The sequence below is a fragment of the Muntiacus reevesi genome, chromosome 10 (assembly GCF_963930625.1).
Source record: "Muntiacus reevesi chromosome 10, mMunRee1.1, whole genome shotgun sequence".
NCBI lineage: Eukaryota > Metazoa > Chordata > Mammalia > Artiodactyla > Cervidae > Muntiacus > Muntiacus reevesi.
The window spans coordinates 30,941,974-30,961,500 of record NC_089258.1 but is presented as its reverse complement, the minus strand read 5'-3'; the positions used below and the strand labels follow the sequence as shown (position 1 = coordinate 30,961,500).

General features: G+C 38.2%; 1 protein-coding gene across 1 annotated transcript in view; it reads left to right on the top strand.

The window, feature by feature from the left end:
• SVEP1 (sushi, von Willebrand factor type A, EGF and pentraxin domain containing 1) overlaps positions 1–19,527 on the top strand; it is a 190,062-nt gene that overhangs the window by 81,845 nt on the left and 88,690 nt on the right. The window contains exons 7-14 of the mRNA XM_065947403.1: positions 274–471; positions 3,064–3,182; positions 3,838–3,967; positions 9,314–9,421; positions 10,394–10,525; positions 11,135–11,329; positions 12,507–12,628; positions 15,301–15,409. Coding sequence (XP_065803475.1) covers positions 274–471; positions 3,064–3,182; positions 3,838–3,967; positions 9,314–9,421; positions 10,394–10,525; positions 11,135–11,329; positions 12,507–12,628; positions 15,301–15,409 — 1,113 coding nt within the window. The remainder of the gene's footprint in view (positions 1–273; positions 472–3,063; positions 3,183–3,837; positions 3,968–9,313; positions 9,422–10,393; positions 10,526–11,134; positions 11,330–12,506; positions 12,629–15,300; positions 15,410–19,527) is intronic.

Sequence of the window (19,527 nt, the reverse complement as noted above, 5' to 3'; positions counted from 1 at the left end):
CAGGCAAGAATACCAGAGTGGGTAACTATTCCCTTCTCCAGGGGATCTCCCTGACACAGGGGTCGAACCCATGTCACGTCTGCCTGCATTGGCAGGCAGGTTCTTTACGACTGGCACCACCTGGTTGAGCATAATTAACAATACAATATTTGTTCCGTGTCGTATGCAGACATCTGCATGCAGACCAATTGTATTTTTCTTGAGTAAAGTGAATCTGTGGCATTTTGTAACTTGTGAGAATGCAAATAATATTTGCTTGCTCTCCTGCAATAGAACGCTACTGTGCCACCTTTCAGAAGCCCAAAGGTGTTACTGTATCACCTCCCAACTGTGGCAGGCATCCCGCCAAACCTGGGACGATCTGTCAGCTAAGTTGCCGCCAAGGATTCATTTTATCGGGGGGCAGAGAAGAAGTGAGGTGCACCACCTCTGGAAAATGGAGTGCCAAAGTTCAGACAGCTGCTTGTAAAGGTAGGTCCCCACGTTGGTCAAGTTGAAAACCAAGTTCTCTATCATGGTGTATTGGTGTAGTGTTGAACTGTCCCTCTTTGCATCTTTTGCTGCATACCTATGGTAAAAGGGTAGATGTCACCCCAATACATGCTATGAAGATTTTGGCTTTGGGGTGGTGAATTTACAAAAATCCAGTACCACATGCCAGGCAATAATAGAAAAGATAGAAAACTAAGGATGATATTAGGGCCAGAAATCAGGTAAGTTTTCCATTGGGAATTGAAAATCTTTGAAGAATTTCTGACTCCTATTAAGCAAGTGAGATTAAATTAATTTTTTTCTTATAAAAGCAAGTCATCAGCACTTTGAAACCTGCCTCTCAGTACATTCACAAGAGAACATTGCCAGCTTCCTTACAGCAAGAGCAGACTGCTATGAAAAAAGAGGTCTGGAGAGCAAGAAAAAGTTCTTAGAAGTAAAAATATATCTCTCTAAGAAAAAGACAAAACGGTGGAGTGGAAGTTGTTGAAAACAGGGTTAGTGAGTTAAAGAAACAAATTGAGAATTCCTTCAGAAGGGAGAACTACTAAACAAGGAACTTGAATATCTCAGTGGATCGAGTTCAAAAGTTAGAAGTTAAGAGAGATACCCAGGAGAAATCGAGAAACACCAGTGCCCTTTAATAAGGAGCTCCAGAAGCACAGAGAGAAAAAGGGATGGAGGAGGAGAATTTTCCTACCAGCAGAAGAAAGCTTCCCTGAGCTATAGAAAGTCTTGAACTTTTATATCGAAAATAACCTCTGACCTTGTTGGTTATCTATTTTATGTAAAGTAGTTATATCTGTTAATCTCAGGCTTCTAATTTGTCCCTCCCCTACCCCCAACAATACAGTCCTCTGTATAGCTCAGGGAACTATGTCCAATATTTTATAATAACCCATAATGGAAAAGAATCTGAAAAAGAATGTGTGTATGAATCACTTTGCTGTATACCTGAAACTAGCACAACATTGTAAATCAATTATGCCTCAATAAAAACAAAAAGTTCCATTCTCAGAGGAAAAGAGTTTGTTGGTCCATATGCACATAAACACTGAATAATGTGAGTCGAAAAGCCTCTGAGTATTGGGCAGGCATACTTTCACTACTCTGTGAAATCTTTAAGATCCAAAGGTAAGGAGAAAATCTGAAGTTTCCAGAGAGAAAAGAGGAACTTCACAAAGGACACAAGATTCAGACAGATTACACTACGCTTTTCGTTTGCAACTCGAAATGCCAGAAGGGAATGTAGCAGTGTGCGAAGAATACAGAGGGAGAGTCCGTATAAGCCCGAAATTCCAAGTTCATTCAAGCTATTATTCAAGTCTAAAGGAAAAATGAAATGCTTGTTTAGATTTTAAGAGTCGATATGCTCATGCACCTTTGTGGGGGGAAATTGTCTACATGTTAGCTCCTCTGAGAAAGGGAAAATATAAATTGAATAAAACTTTTAAGAAAGAAGAAAGTGAGACACAGATTAATCCGGATATATTCAGCTGCAAGTTGCAGAAGACTTAATATAACTGAAGAGGATTTATTATATAATAAGAACTTACCTCTACAGTGACTGTTGCAGCTATGTGGAATGTTACCACATCTAATGCAGTATCTGTACTGCAGTTTCACACTGCAAAAAATATCTTTGGCTTTAATTTGTTGTTTGCTTTGACAGTACATTTTAGCATACTAATTAATTCTACTTGACAGTCTGTTTTCAAGTACAGTCCCCTCCTACCATACTCAGCATTCATTTTTTCCTGTTTATATCATTCCATAAGTATTAATCAAGTTCATATTCTGTTCCAGGCACTATATAATACAAGGAAGTAAGAAATCGTGGCATTCAAAGAGCTTCAATTATTTGGGGGGAGGAAATTCAGTTTAAAAATGGCAAGGTTCATTATGGCTGGGAAGGACAGAGGGAAATCAGAACCTGTGCAATGAGCACCTAAAATGGACCAGTGGGTCAGGGAAGCTTCCTGAGGAGCTTGTGTCTAAGCTGAGAATTGCAGGACAAGTAGAGGTTACCTGCCTCAAGGAAGAAGAGAGCATTGATTCAGGCAAATAAAAGAACATGAACAAAGGCCCAGGTATAAGAAGGATCATGGTGCTCTTGTGGGACATCTGATGTGGAGACTGGGTTCTGACTGGGGATCTGTTAAGTGATGAGGCTAAGAGAGAAGCAGGTACCAGTTCAGGAAGAACTTCGGAAGCCATGCTGAAGTACATTAGAAATCCTCTATGATTAGATTAGGATTAAAAATATTTCTTACCTGTCTCTTGTGGCCTTCCTTGATGGCTCAGATGGTAAAGAATCCGCCTGTCAATGAAGGAAACGTGGGTCAATCCCTGGGTAAGAAAGATCTCCTGGAGAAGGAAATGTCAATCCACTCCAGCATTCATGCCTGGGAAATCCCATGGAGAGAGGAGTCTGCCAGGCTATAGTCCATGGGGTCACAAAAGAGTCAAACACGACTTAGCTGCTGAGCATGCATGCCCCAGTCTCTTAAATGACTGAGAATTATATCACTGCATCAATATGTTAACTGCTATGTGAATTTTCTGAATTAGACGTGGAAGCTCCTCAGATCATCTGTCCTGCGGACATAGAGGCTGAGACTCAGGAACAGCAAGACTCTGCTAATATCACCTGGCAAATCCCAACAGCTAAAGACAACTCTGGGGAAAAGGTAAGGTTTGAGCAAATATTTGTATCCTTTGTCAAATGGACTCTAAACACACTGTAAATATGTGTGCTGTTGAAAACTTTCCAGTACTCTAATGATTGTACTGTCTCTAGCTGTACTCTACTTATAAATGCAAATGGCCCATCTGATAACAGAATGATCAGCCTAGAATTTTTCATTAGAAATCTCAGATGAAAATCTCTAAAAACAGAAACTTTTCATTCCATGGATTTTTTGTGCTGTGTATCCTCTAAGATTACTTGGTTAAAAATTCTTGGCCCTTTACTATGCTCTGAAGATCTTTTAAGAAAAAGAAAGATGGGGAATCAATCTTAGTTCCTATTTATAAACATATCTTTTAAAATATGATCGTGAAATGGTAGTCTAAAAAAGATAACAGTGTTTCTTACTCTGCTTTCAAAAACCAGCAGTATTATATTATCTATCCAAACTCTATAAACTGCCTAGGTAGAACAGCCTAGAAAGGAATACACCAAAGGCTATGCCTGATTTTTTTTTTTTCCTTTTTACTATATGTAAAATATTGTATCATTTTTAACTTCACTTTGCTAATAATATATTCTAAACCAAAAAGTAATAAAAGTACTATTAATGTTAACTTTAACTTTCCAAATATTTGGAAATTTCTTTCCGAAAGGTATCAATCCACGTTCATCCAGCTTTTACCCCACCTTATCTTTTCCCAATTGGAGATGTTGCTGTCACATACACGGCAACTGACCCATCCAGCAACCAAGCCAGCTGCACCTTCCATATCAAGGTTATTGGTAAGTCTTCAGATTACTTTGTTAAGTTTGTGAAAATAATCCAGAACCCCCAAAAGCTTTGCCTCTCCTTTATCTTCAGCAACTCCTTTTTCACTGATTCTTCCTTCTGTCATCGAAGCCGCTTCCTCTTTGAAACCTATGTACCCTTTAACTATCACTATATCTCTTTGATTCCTTTCTATCTGAGCCTTTTGAAAATTCCCCAGTGTTTGCCATATCTTTTGGCTTAACTGCCATTTATTCTCAAAGTCGCTCAATTCTGGCTTCTGTCTCCTCTACTTATAGAAATTAAGGTCACCAGTAATCTCTAGAGTTAACCCTACTGCACACTTTTTAGTCCTTATTTTATATAATGTTTCCATAGATTTTACATTATTAACAATGCTCTCTTTATCAAAACTACCTCCTTCCCTGTCTTCTCGGACACCAGTCTTTCTTGTTTCTTTCCCCCATTTTTCTCATTTTTTTCCACCTTGATTGCTTTTTTAGGTTTCTCTTCCTTAGACCAGCTCTCAAATATGGATCATCCCCAGGATTCCAGTCTTGACCCTCTTTCTTTCTCTCCAGTTTTCCTGGTAATTTTGCTAACTAACAACTCCCAGATTTCTGTCTCCAGCTCAGATTTCTCTTCTTAAATTCAAATTTATATATAAAACTGCATACTAAACTTTCCCATGTGAATGCCCCACAGGCATTTCAAATTCACTCAAAGTTAAGATACTTCTTAGCTCAGAAAACAGAGTGAAGACCTAGCTACCAGGCAAGAAGTCTGGAAGTCATTCTTGGCTCCTCTCCCTCTGTCTCCAACATCCAATAAGTTATCAGGTTCTACTGGTTTCATCGACTTAATATCTCTGAAATCTGTCCCCATCTCTCCATCCTCACATCCCACTGCTATAGATCAGTCCTTCTTTTTAATTTCGTTTTCTTGACCTGGTTTACTCCATCATCTCCTAACTGGTGTTTGTACTTTCAGTCAATTCAGTAGATACTCAGTAGATACCAGATGGTACTCGGAAATAGCAACCCACTCCAGTACTCTTGCCTGGAAAATCCCATGGATGGAGGAGCCTGGTAGGCTACTGTCCATGGGGTCACAAAGAGTCGGACACGACTGAACGACTTCACTTTCACTTTCACTCTCCAGGCAAGAATACTGAAGTGGGTAGCTATTCCATTCCCCAGAGGATCTTCCCGACCCAGGGATCGTACTCAAGTCTCTTGCATTGCAGGCAGATTCTTTACCATCTGAATCACTAGGGAAGCCCAGATAGATAGCCACCAATAAGACTTAATATGTGGGGAATATACGAATGAGGTGGTCTGTAGTGCTCAAAAGTTCAGGCTGTGAACACAAACTGCTTGACTCCAGAGACATCTCTCCTACTTAAGACAGTGTGACTGGCCACTGCTCTGTGCGTGTTTCTTCATCCAGAAATAGAATTAATAAATATATCACCTCATAGGGTTATTGTGAGCTTTTTAATTAGTTAAGATATACAAACTACTTGAAGTAGCGTCTGATACATTCAGTTCAGTTCAGTCATTCAGTCATGTCCAACCCTTTGTGACCCCATAAACTGCAACACACCAGGCTTCCTTGTCCATCACCAACTCCCAGAGTCTACCCAAAAGCAATGTCCATTGAGTCGGTCATGCCATCCAACCGTCTCATCTTCTGTCGTCCCCTTCTCCTCCTGCCCTCAATCTTTCCCAGCAGCAGGGTCTTTTCAAATGAGTCAGCTCTTCGCATCAGGTGGCCGATGTATTGCAGTTCTAGTTTCAACATAAGTCCTTCCAATGAACACCTAGGACTGATCTCCTTTAGGATGGACTGGTTGGATCTCCTTGCAGTCCAGGGGACTCTCAAGAGTCTTCTTCAACACCACAGTTCAAAAGCATCAATTCTTCAGTGTTCAGCTCTCTTTATAGTCTAACTCTCACATCCATACATGAATACTGGCAAAACCACATCCTTTACTAGATGGACCTTTGTTGACAAAGTAATGTCTCTGTTTTTTAATATGCTGTCTAGGTTGGTCATAATTTTCCTTCTAAGAAGTAAGCGTCTTCTAATTTCATGGCTGCAATCACCATGTACAATGATTTTGGAGCCCCCCAAAATAAAGTCAGCCACTGTTTCCACTGCTTGCCCATCTATTTGCCATGAAGTGATGGGACCAGATGCCATGACTTTAGTTTTCTGAATATTGAGCTTTAAGCCAACTTTTTCATTCTCCTCTTTCACTTTCATCAAGAGGCTCTTCAGTTCTTCTTTGCTTTCTGCCATAAGGGTGGTGTCATCTGCATATTTGAGATTATTGATATTTCTCCTGGCAATCTTGATTCCAGCTTGTGCTTCTTCCAGCCCAGCATTTCTCATGATGTACTCTGCATATAAATTAAATAAGCAGGGTGACAATATACAGCCTTGACGTACTCCTTTTCCTAATTGGAACTAGTCTGTTGTTCCATGTCCAGTTCTAACTCTTGCTTCCTCACCTGCATTAAGCTCTATGTAAGTATACTAACATTTTGCTCTTTTGGTTTCATATATATTTTTAATGTTTATTTTAAAATTCAGTACATTGAATTCATTTTAAGAATTTTACATAACCTCTTGAAATAACTAATGTGTATCAAACTGGCTTCTTACCCTAGAAATGATAGGTTTTGGTGAAAGTAAATAAACTGACTTATGTAAAAACCTATGTTTATGTCCTAGTGCTTAGTTGTCTTTAATTGCTTTTTGAATGTTTTAAACATGAACATCACCAGTCACATGAAAAATATGTTGGGTTTATTTTTATGGTGCTGTGATTTTAAACATGGACATATGAGTCAAGAGTTTGCCACGTTTACATTTTTCACGATGAAGAGTCAGCATGGTGAAATATAAAAAGTATACTCGAGTGTCTAGCTAGATACTAGCCGAATTTTCAAATTCTGAAAGAGAGCAAGGAAATGGGAGGGAGCAGGGAACGGAAGAAGGGGAAGTAATGAGACCGGGAAGGCAGGGGGAGAGGGAGACCGAAAATATTCCAAAGCCTACATTTTCTTGTTTTCCTCAGATGACAGAGTGTTGGTGTCTTAATGATAAATGAGAGGGAGTAGGAATGCTTTTGCTTAACATTCCACAGAATGCTGTCTCATGTGCTTTGAAATGGACTTTCTTTTTCTGGAGATGCTGCATCTGCTGGGACCTCCAGTTATTTGACAGTCGTTGGCCTCTGCAGACTGCTCTCTATCATCCCGAAACTTCAATTTTTAAATGTTTGGCTAAAATCAGATAACTTTAGAAAATCTTGGAACTATTTCATTTGTACTTTCTTTGGGGAGCACAGTAAATACTGTTAGATTTATAAATTTAACTATGCGTTGGCTTGATTCTGAATTCTCAAAGTGCACTGGCCTCCTACAAGCATTCCTTCATTCTTTTCTTCATGCAGCAACTTTTTCTGAGCATCTGTTACGGCCCAGGTGCTGTGCTAGGCCGTGGAGACCTGTGAGCCAAAGAGGCTGAGTTAACAGCCTGAGAAAGCAGTAAATCAAAGATCCTACACTGAGGAAATGCAAATACTAGGAAAAGAGAAAAACTGAATATTTGTTCACAAGACTTAGCTTCAAGCAGAAATCTATATATTCTTATAGGTACAGCTTGTTTCATTTCAGGATATGTGTTTCCATATACATAGTATATCATCCTAGTCTTGATGCCTATGACTGTAATTTACCAGCTTACTGACCTCGGGCAAGTCTCGTAAATTTGCCTGGTTTGAGATTTCTTACCTATATAATAAGAAAAATACTATTTGTCCAGTCTCCCTCAAAGATATGTTACTACAGATAGAAGGACATTTCATATATGTAAAAATCAGTAGTTATGTGAAAATATCCTCCTTAATTACTTCTTGGTTGTACTTTTCTGACCTCCTCAAATTCCACCGCATTCCATCAGAGTTTGAAACCTGGCTCACCCACACCCCCCTCAAACCCTTCCTTCAATGTAGATTACAGTGCCCAGCAACAGACTCACAGTTCTTTCATTTCTACCGTGGCTTTCACCCCCTCTCCATTGCAGCCCCCTATTCCCATGTCCACATGCTGTTCTTTGTCTTTAACTGGAATTTATCAACCTAGGCATCTTAGACCCCACAGTCCCATCTATGGACGTAATCTCCTGGCCTTTCAGCAATATCACATCCTCACTTTTTGCTGACAGAGGCTCACATAGTTAAAACAATGGTTTTTCCAGTAGTCATATACAGATGTGAGAGTTGGACCATAAAAAGACTGAGTGCCGAAGAATTGATGTTTTCAAACTATGGCACTGGAGAAGACTCTTGAGAGTCCCTGGACAGCAAGGAGATCTAACCAGTCCATTCTAAAGGAAATCAGCCCTGAATATTCATTGGAAGGATTGATGCTGAAGCTGAAGCTCCAATACTTTGGCCACCTGATACAAAGAGCTAACTCATGGGGAAAGAACCTGATGCTGGAAAGATTGGGAGCAGGAGGGTAACAAAGGATGAGATGGTTGGATAGCACCACTGACTCAAAGGACATGAGTTTGAGCAAACTTTGGGAGATAGCGAACACCAGGGAAGCCTGATACACTGTAGTCCATGGGGTCGCAAAGAGTTGAACATAACGAGAAACTTAACAACAACAACGATACTTAAATGCCTTATATATTCTGCAGCACAACTCAGATCTCTGCCCACTGGTCTTCCATGTAGCATCTGTCAACCCTTCAGTTAAGAGGAGGATGATTCAAGAGATCCCTGTGAAATGACTGCTTTGGTCATTTCACGCCTTCTGATTATCTGGGAATGTTTTCTTCATTTCTGGGTGAATCAGTTCAACTACCACTGGCAAAACTCACAAATTAAATGCTCACCACATCCCGAATTTACCATTTATACTGCTGTGCTCATGGTGATTTTAGCAATCCAGTATTTCTTCAACAAGTAGAGTGAAGCACAGCAAGAATCAGCTTTTTCTTGTGATGTTGAGATCAGGGATGAAACATGCATGTGTGCTCAAGGACTATAGCCCACCAGGCTCCTCTGCCCATGGGATTATCCTGGCAAGAAGATTGGAGTTGGTTGCCATTTCCTCCTCCAAGCATCCTCCTGACCTAGGGATTGAACCCACGTCTCTTACAGTTCCTGCACTGGCAGGTGGTTTCTTTACCACGTCATCATCAAAGGGATCCCAGGGCCAGCCTTGTGTCAAGGTCAAGGTTCTCCGCCAGCACAAGTAGACTTCGATTCTCTCTTGCAACCCTCCTCATCATTGTTGAACATCAGTTGTGACTTCATCCTCTGATTTCATGTGTTTTAGATGTAGAACCACCTAGCATAGACTGGTGTAGATCCCCGCCTCCAGTCCAGGTCTCTGAGAAGGAGCATGCTGCAACCTGGGACGAGCCTCAGTTTTCAGACAACTCAGGTGAGAATGCGGGTATCTTGTTGTCAACATGTTACTACCAAATAAAAAGCTTTTAAAAAGATAAAAGAGACATGAGACAAGTGCTCAGGGCTGGTGCACTGGGATGACCCAGAGAGATGGGATGGGGAGGAAGGTGGGAGGAGGGTTCAGGATGGGGAACACATGTAAATCCATGGCTGATTCATGTCAATGTATGGCAAAAACCACTACTATATTGTAAAGTAAGTAGCCTCCAACTAATAAAAATAATTGAAAAATTAAAAAAATTAAAAAATACCAAAAAAAAGATAAAAGAAATAAAAAGAAAATTACATCTAAATATAGTAGCATGGATAACTACCTAAGATGTTTTAATGCTAGGATAATTCTATATATTTTAACATTGTTATTCTTTCCTGTCCATGGCTTTTCATTCATTATTCAGTGGGGATTTATTAAACTTGTACAGTGTATTTTATTTGAAAGTGTTCTAGTAAATTCGCTGAGCCTCTAAGCTTCCTTTATCCTAGAGACATAAGCTATGCATCCTATTGGCAAATCTGATGCAGTTCTATGTATTCATACTCAGTTCTCAAACATTTGCCAAAAATGTTACAAAAGCTCATGGGAAAACAGAAAAAAGTGAGCAAATATAGCTGAAGTTCACTTTAAAGTTTTCACAAACACCCTGAAAACAAGAATGCAAGTGAAATACGCTTCTAATTCAATTTCCAATATTCACAGAGACTGACCTAGTAAAGGAAAATAATCTATTTAGCAAGAATGCCTTCATTTAATGAGGCTTCTGAGTCAACTATTTCTATAGTTTAGTGTAAGATTTTATAGTTTATTTTCTGTTAGCAGCCCAGTTAGTACCAAAAAGAATGTTCAGCTGGTTTGTATAAAGAGTAAATGAAAATTCAAATCAAATAAAGTGACTGCGCACAATAACCCCCAGATTGGATTCCTTCTTTCCCCTTCTTTACTTTGTAGGGGCCGTGTTGACCATCACCAGAAGCCATACACCAGGAGACCTTTTCCCTCATGGGGAGACGATAGTGCGGTATACAGCCACTGACCCCTCAGGCAATAATAGATCCTGTGACATCCACATTGTCGTAAAAGGTATACTCTGCGTAAGCCTCCAAAATCGAGCTGGCACTTGAGATATGTAATCACCACTGCACTCTCCTTTGTGAAAGAAAATAGGCTATGAGGATAGCTGTTTAAGTTAGGATACTGACAAATTGTATTGAGGTTTCCAATTATTATTACCTCAGTTCATGGTAAATACACATGCTTTCTTCTGAGCTAGTCTGTAACCACTTATTAATATTTTCTTCAAAGTTACAAAGTATTGTCATGATCCTATTTTAAATGCTTGAGGAGACAGATTCCAAAAATGTATTTGCTATGTAACATTATTTGGTTTTCCTTTTTGTTAAAAGAATGCCAAAAATATCAGTTGCACATCAGAAGTACTTTTAGCTTTTCATAAATAATGCGCAGTTATGCATAGATCATTAATTGCACATTGGTACAGCTTTTTGGCATACCCACCTAGGAATCAAAAAGCAGAAATCGAAGTAACCTCACACTATGGATTTATTCTGAGAGTTTTTCTGGGAGTAGTGGTGGACAGGAGGACTCCTTTTCAAAATTCAGCTTAGACACCTAGATTTTAATTGATATTTTTATACCACTGTATATGAATAATTCAATTTTTTTACCCAGGTTCCCCCTGTGAAGTTCCATTTACACCTGTAAATGGGGATTTTGTATGTACTCAAGATAGTACTGGTGTTAACTGCACATTAAGTTGCTTAGAGGGCTATGATTTCACAGAAGGATCTACTGACAAGTATTATTGTGCTTATGAAGATGGTATCTGGAAACCACCATATTCCACTGAATGGCCAGACTGTGCTAGTAAGTTCTAAATTTTTCTGGGCTTCTTTAGTATGTGTAAATATGTGTTTGACTACCTATATGTGTAAATTTCTTAACATTAAAGAAGAAAATTGCCTTAATACAGGGTTTAGATTTGGTGAGTACAAAATGGGGCCATGAATTTGAAGTGTTTATAGATAGGAGAAATGTCCATCCTTCAGTTTAAAATATTAGTCCAGAATCTTATTGCTGATTGGATTGCTATAGGACAAGATTCAGTTTATGGGGAAAACATCTTGGCCCCCTCATTATTATTTACCAGAATTGTCAGAAGAGTCAGCATGTCATTCTTGAGCTGTAAACTTGAACTGACATATAGTCTGATGTCTGGAGAAGAACTTATGTTTAAAGTAAGAGCCTGTATACATGATGCAGTCAGATCAGTCATACTCTTTTTAGAAGTGATTTGCATCTATTCTGTGATCTTGTGTATTATTCTAAAAATAATCCAATGTCTTTATCTTGTGTAAATAATCATCTCTGGAGTGGATATTTGATCCACTACTATAGATGAAGTTTAAATGCCAGTGTCTTAGAAAGTAAAACTCACTTACTTGAGCTGTATTGTTCCTAAATTTGGGAAATACAAGTGATATTACTCACCTCTATTAAAGATTTAGACCGTAGGATTTTAATGTTGATATTGTTAGGAGACTGTGAATATTTCAAGATATCTTGCTGAGTCTTAACTTCTAAACATCTGATCCAAGGAAAAGTTTATCTCTGTGAAGTTACACTTTTAAGAAATATAATTTCACGTACCATTCAGAAATTGTTTAGTGTCTATTGGTTGAAAATATAATATAAACATATCCATTATAAACTTATATCTTTGCAATCAGAATTTTTCAAAGATTCCCAGGAATATAATGAAAAAATGTTTATATCTCTTTTTCCCTTAAATGTTCACTTTGTCATATGATTGGAAGGTAAAGAATAATATAGAAAGCAAATATATCACCAGGTAACTGGGTACACGGCTGCTTGGCTGGTGGTTTATGATGATCGATTAATGCCTGGAAACATTCCTTAACTGTCAACTTTTGTTTTTATAACAATCCCACAAACCATGTCGGATTGAAAATACCAATTTAATTCCACAGAAATTAAATTTGTGTTTTGAAAACACTAACCAACTGAAACTGATTTTTTCCAGTAAAACGTTTTGCAAATCATGGGTACAAGTCCTTTGAGATGTTGTACAAAGCAACTCGCTGTGATGACACAGATCTGTTGAAGAAATTTTCTGAAGCATTTGAGACCACCCTGGGGAAAATGGTATGTCAGTAGCATTCCTTGGTTGTTTGCCATATTTTAAAGGATGCTGTTGAGTTTTCCGTAGTTGCTCTGCATCACCTGCAGCAGAAATTCTTTGTCTTGATGATTTCCTTTTTCTTTGTGACCCAAACTTGCTCCTCATATTTAGCATTATTCATAGGTTTTGGTCTCCTGGAGTGAATTATAAGTAAATCTGTGTTAAAGCACTTTGAATTGTTAAAACACTCAGAAAAACTTAAAGTCCCTTTGCTTTGAGAATGTCTGCTTTGTTATTTAAAGCATGACAAAAATGCCCTTGTAGTCTGTTTTGGTTTTTTTTTCCTCCATTTATTTTTATTAGTTGGAGGCTAATTACTTTACAATATTGTAGTGGTTTTTGCCATACATTGACATGAATCAGCCATGGATTTACATGTGTTCCCCATCCCGATCCCCACTCCCACCTCCCTCCCCATCCCATCCCTCTGGGTCTTCCCAGTGCACCAGCCCTGAGCACTTGTCTCCTGCATCCAACCTGGACTGGCGATCTGTTTCACACTTGATAATATACATGTTTCAATGCTATTCTCTCAGATCATTCCACCCTCACCTTCTCCCATAGAGTCCAAAAGTCTGTTCTATACATCAGTATCTCTTTTTCTGTCTTGCATATAGGGTTATCGTTACCATCTTTCTAAATTCCATATATATGCATTAGTATACTGTATTGGTGTTTATCTTTCTGACTTACTTCACTCTGTATAATGGGCTCCAGTTTCATCCATCTCATTAGAACTGATTCAAATGTATTCTTTTTAATGGCTGAGTAATATTCCATTGTGTATATGTACCACAGCTTTCTTAGTCTGTTCTTCTTTTATGATCACTGAACATTTAAAGGGTTTTCTTTTTCATGCAAGTTTAGGACTCTTTCGGGATTCCAGGAGAGCAAAGCAATGTATTTAAATGTATTGAGCATCTTGAAAGCAGGAAATGTTCTATATGCATGTGGGTATATAAATGTTTTATATATGTTTTTATATATTTATATTATATATATGTGTGTGTATGTATGTATAACTTCTGTGAAATCGTAGTCCTCTAAGCAACTTAATGTGTAGTTAACTCCACAGCTATCTTGAGTACATACAAAATATGTATATATATATTTGTATCCCTAACAGAGCTGAGTGGCTTAGATTTTGGATAGATTCTGAAAGTAGATGCAATAGTAGTAGATTTGATATAGAGTGTGATAAAGAGAGGTGTCACGAAGGGCTGGTGTACATGAGCACAGGTACAGGAGTTAGTCCACCTGTGATATGTGTGAAAGAAGGATCTTTTGTGACTATCTGATCTGTGAAAAAAGATGCAGAATGATCAGTCTGGAGTAAAGTTGGGGATGAGTTGTTGGAGGTTTGAGAAAAGAGAATGTGGTACAAAATGATTTTCTAGGAGAGCATAAATCAATATACTAGAGAAATGTAGGACTGGCCGTAAGCAGGGATGTGTTTTCTCCCAGACTATAGTTGAACATGTGGGCACAGATGTGGAGAAAGCAAAACAACAAATTTAACTGGGGTTAAAGTTCTCCAGACAAATTGAGGAGGGTGCATGCAAGGGAGTATTTCATGGTGATAGACCAAGGAGGGTGCATGCAAGGGAGTAAGTAATTTATGGTGATGGATCAAGATGGGATCCAAGATGGGTAAATAAGGACGTGAAGACATCAGGGGCTGAGGGGCAGTGAAGAGGGGACAGTGTCAGTGAATTACAGGTTCTGATGAAGTCAAAGAGTTGTTGGATTCCTGGGTCTAAGAGAGGGTGCAGTGACTGGTAATGACAAGATTTGAGGGTATGACAGTGAGAGTGACAAAGTAAAGCTGGAAGATGGAAGAGGAAGTGAGAATTCAAGGTGATGGAAGGATCAGTTGGGTGAATATACAAATCACCAAGGGCTATACCAGGGACACTTACTAAGGTTCTTGGAATGAGGGAGTGACTCGGAATAGAGGAGGGCTGTAGGTGACGGGCACAAGGAGATCAGTGTGTGGCATAGCTTACTGCAGGAGCTTCAAAACTCTGAGGCTTCAAGGGGGTTCATGGGAGTATGATCTAGAAACAGCATTAAGGAGTAAGGCGGACACTTCCTCACCTCCTTGACCACCACCCAGAAAAACAAGGAAGTCAGGTTTCATTGAGAGCAAAAATGAAGAGAACATAGAGAGAGGAGGTAAATACTAATAAGGGTTTGACTGGTAATTGACTCTGGACTTCAGAGGGCACCAAAGAAAGTTTTGAGGACTTTACTTGGAGGAGGGTGGGAGATGGGCTCAGAGAAAAGGGGTCTAAAGAGTCATTAATATAAAATTGTAAATCAGCTATACTTCAATTAGAAAAAAACTCAATTGGGGTGAAAATTCAGAGACAGATATCCCGGGTGTCCTGAGTTGCTTGCGATAAGTGATGTAAACAGAGAGAAAAGGCTTGAGACTGATCTTGGTGGTCCACCGTACTGAGAGGAGGTAGGGGAGGGCAAGGAGGAGGATCAGGAGCCTTTTTAAGGTCAGGGAGCACTCTGGAGTCCTTTCTTCCTTCCTACTGATGGAGACATGAAGAACAGGAGCATAGAGCTTATCCAAGGCACACCCAGATGTGAAGCACAGTTTGTCCTCTTCATTTTTTATTTGCAGGTCCCGTCATTTTGTAGTGATGCTGATGACATTGACTGCAGACTGGAGGATCTGACCAAAAAATACTGCCTCGAATATAATTATGACTATGAAAATGGCTTTGCAATTGGTAATGAAATTATTTAGTGTGGGTATTTGGGAAAACTGTTGTGCAAACTAAGAAAATCATTACAGAAGAGTGGGGCAAATTAGAAAAAAAAAATGACCTTTCACTTATTTATTCATCAAGAATTCTAGGATGACTAGATAACCTGATCCTATACATAATGATCTTTATGGATATGTAATTCTTTCAAAATATTAGCCAGAATGCTTCAGGATGATAAATACCAAGAAAACCAAGTCACATTGTGATTGTAAAATTCAAATCTTTGTATGATATCTTAGAATAGTAATAGTTATAAAGTACTAACAACAATTTTTATATGGCATTTAACTTAATTGGCAAGTAAGTCATTTGTTCAAAATAGTAAATATTTCTATTTATGAATGTAAAATATTCACATTCCTCACTTATAATATGTTAAGACTCAATCTATTCAAGTCTGATATACCTTCAAGTAGAATTTGGATGTTTTCTTCATGTAGATGCTGAACTTTTTTTCTTCTGTTTTTTTAAGATATAATTGACATACAACTTTTATTAAGTGTACTCCAAAGTGTGTTATGGGATTTCTTTGTCCTTTTCAGTAATTATACTTGTTTTTGTTTCATTCTTATAAAACTGTCTCTACAGAACTTGCAGAATAATGTTTTAGAACACAATGGTGATACCATCCCGTTTAAATACATGAACTCTACAACCAACTAGTAAATGTCTGAATCCTGGCTTACCCACCTACGAGGAGGCAGGGGAAGAACTTAAGTTCTCAAATCACTCTGTGCCTCGATTTTCTCATCTTTAAATTGGGTATATAAGAGTGCTGAACTCATAGGGCTGTTGTAAGGATTAAATGAGGACGTACAAGAATAATAAAGTGCTTAGAAGGTTATTTGAAGCAGTACTAATTCACATGACAGTGGACATTCTTTTTGTTTCTGACGCTAATCATATTTCTCTTAGTGATTTAGCATTAAGAGTGATATTGACTATTGCTTTAGAGTTTTTAAATTGAAAAATGTTATTTCTGCATATATGTTTTTTGCAAATATTTGAAAAATAAAGAATGAAAAAGAATTAAAGAACTAAAATTAAAAATTAAAAAAAAGAATGAAATTAAGATAACCTACAGTTCCAGAAATAATTGTTAGTATATTAACATTATATTACTGTACTGCATTTGTGTGTAGACCCATACTATTTCATAAACATGAATTTCTAGTTAATATTTTATTGAGGATACTTTTATGTCATAAATATTATACTTCAATGCAATTTTTTGAATGTTTTGTTTTCTATTGGGGTTAACAATGTTGTGATAGTTTCACATGAACAGTGAAGGGACTCAGTCATCAATATACATTATCCATTCTCCCCCAAACCCCCACTGCCATCAAGGCTGCCACATAACATTGAATAGAGTTCCATGTGCTATATATGGATCTTTGTTGGTTGTCCATTTTAAATACACCAGTGTTGAAGTTCAGTGCAGTTTTAATGGCTACATATGTTATCAATTTGCCATAATTTATATAAACAGTTTCCTATTGGTAGACTTTAAGTTGCTTTCCAATTTTAACAATTATATACAACTTCTCAGTGAACATAATGGAATTTAAAATTTTAGACAGAAGAACACAAAGTGTCTTTGGCAGGGGAGTTGGCAGTGGCAGGTCTAGAAGAAGAGTGCCTAGTGGCACATCTAGAATATCAATGCCTCTTCTGTCACACGTGACCCAGGTCCCCACTGCCCCCAGATTGTTGAGGCAGGTTGCAAGGGTCCAGGGCTACACAGAGCAAGTCAGCTATCATCATGAGACTTTGTGATGGGTGATGTTTGTCATCCTGTAAGAATCTGGATGCCATATGGTGCAAGTGATACAAATGATCCTAAGAGTCAAACCTCTTCCTCAAGTGCCTTTACACCAGTCACAAAATCAGTAATATTTATAACACCTTGGCATGTCATAATGTGTGGAAAATAAAGGGCCAATAAATATACCAAAATGGCTAGATCTTATACTAATCATGTAATTCAAATTAAAACTAAAATGAGATGCCATTTTTGATCTGTCAGATTAACAAATTTGAGTAAAAATCTCAATACCCAGAGTTGGCAAGGGTGTCATGAGATAAAAATTATACTCACATATTGTGTGTAGAGAAGAAATTGAAGGGCATTTGGCAATATGTAACTAAAGGGTTAAAAATGCTCAGACCCATCTGAGGATATTTCTCAAGATAGAAGTCATACTAATGTACAAACATGTGTCCTATTTTATAAATTCTAAGATGTACATTTTTCATTTGGGTATTTATGGAATTGAGTGATGTCTTCTCACTGATGGTGTCTTATATTTTATGACAGAGTATGCACAAGGATGTTCTAAAATTTTGAAATAACCTCAAAGTCTGAAAATAGAAACTTGGTTAGTTCGTAGTATAGCTATAGAAAAAGATATGAAACCATTTGATGCAGAAATATTATATTGTTGAGAAAATTTGAAAAGTGATTAGCAAATAATATACATATGGTATGATCTTATTTTGTTAAAAGTACAGTGTGTGTATATTTATTCTAGTTGTATATATATATAAAGAAAGCAAGTGAAGTCACTCAGTCATGTCTGACTCTTTGTGACCCTATGGACTGTTGCCTGTCATGGTCCTCCATCCATGGGATTGTCCAGGCGAGAATACTGGAGTGGGTTGCCGTTTCCTTCTCCAGAGGATCTTCCCCACCCAGGGCTCGAACCCGGGTCTCCTGCATTGCAAACAGACTCTACCATCTGAACTACCAGGGAATTCCCCTGCCCGCCCACCCCCCACACACAAAAGTGTGTGTGTGCGCATAAATATGTATGTGTGTGTTTATGTATTCATAGAAAATAGTCTTGACTAAAATGTTATGGTCATTATTTCTGTGTGGTGGAATTATAGGCAATCTTTTACATTTTTCTGTTTGTTCCTCTGGGGTTCTGTGTTGTTGTGTTTTTTATAATGGCTACGTGACACTTGTAGGGAAAAATGTTTTAAGTGAAAAATAAAACTGTTCCTCCCAGTTCTTTTTAAATGGCTGAAAGCATGAATTAAGCTAAAAAAGAAACTAAAAAACCAACTTACTTAAGTGGACAAACCTGTATAAATAGATTTGATGTTTAAAGCACATAACTAAGCAACAACAGCGTGCCTACATCAATATTAATATTATTTACTCTCACCGAGCTTTTAGAATGAGTCAAATATGAGCTAGTTTGCATGAATTAGCTCAGTTATTCCACAGACCTACAAGGTGGGAATAGTGATCTCAATGTAGACATAAAGAAACTGAGATTCAGAGTAATGAAAGTAGCTTGATTAAGATTGTACAGCCATACATCATTTATCAAGAAGTTACAATCTGAGTCCACACAGTTGATCACAATGATATGGAAGGCATCTAAAGAAACACATACGACCATGCTACTCACTCCAGTATTCATGGGCTTCCCTGGTGGCTCAGATGGTAAAGAATCTGCCTGCAATGTGGGAGACCTGGGTTTGATCCCTGGGTTGGGAAGATCCCCTGGAGGAGGGCATGGCAACCCACTCCAGTATCCTTAGGTTTCCCTGGTGGCTCAGACAGTAAAGAAGTCCTGATTTGATCCTTGGTTTGGGAAGATCCCCTGGAGGAGGACATGGCAACCCACTCCAGTATTTTTGCCTGGAGAATTCCATGGGCAGTGGAAGCCTGGCAGGCTGCGATCCCTGGGGTCGCAAAGAGTCTGCCATGACTGAGTGTCTAAGCGTGGCACGCACGCTGCCTCCAGCAGTTAAGTGTGTAAACATTCAACTCATATGCTGCCCTCAGAAACTAGTATAGCTACAGAAAAAGATATTAAACTGTTTGACACAGAAATATTATATAATGTGTTGTTGAGAAAATTTGAAAAGTGATTAGCAAATAACATAACAAAATATTAATATCTTTGTTAAATACAGCTTGTTTATATTTAAAATATACAGATATGCAAATATCTTGAATAATCTTCACAAAGGGAAATCTGTTTATGCACATTCAGTTTATGACACTGATGTTAAAAAAGACAAGAATGGAACAAACCCTGAAGGGAAATAGAAATCTATAC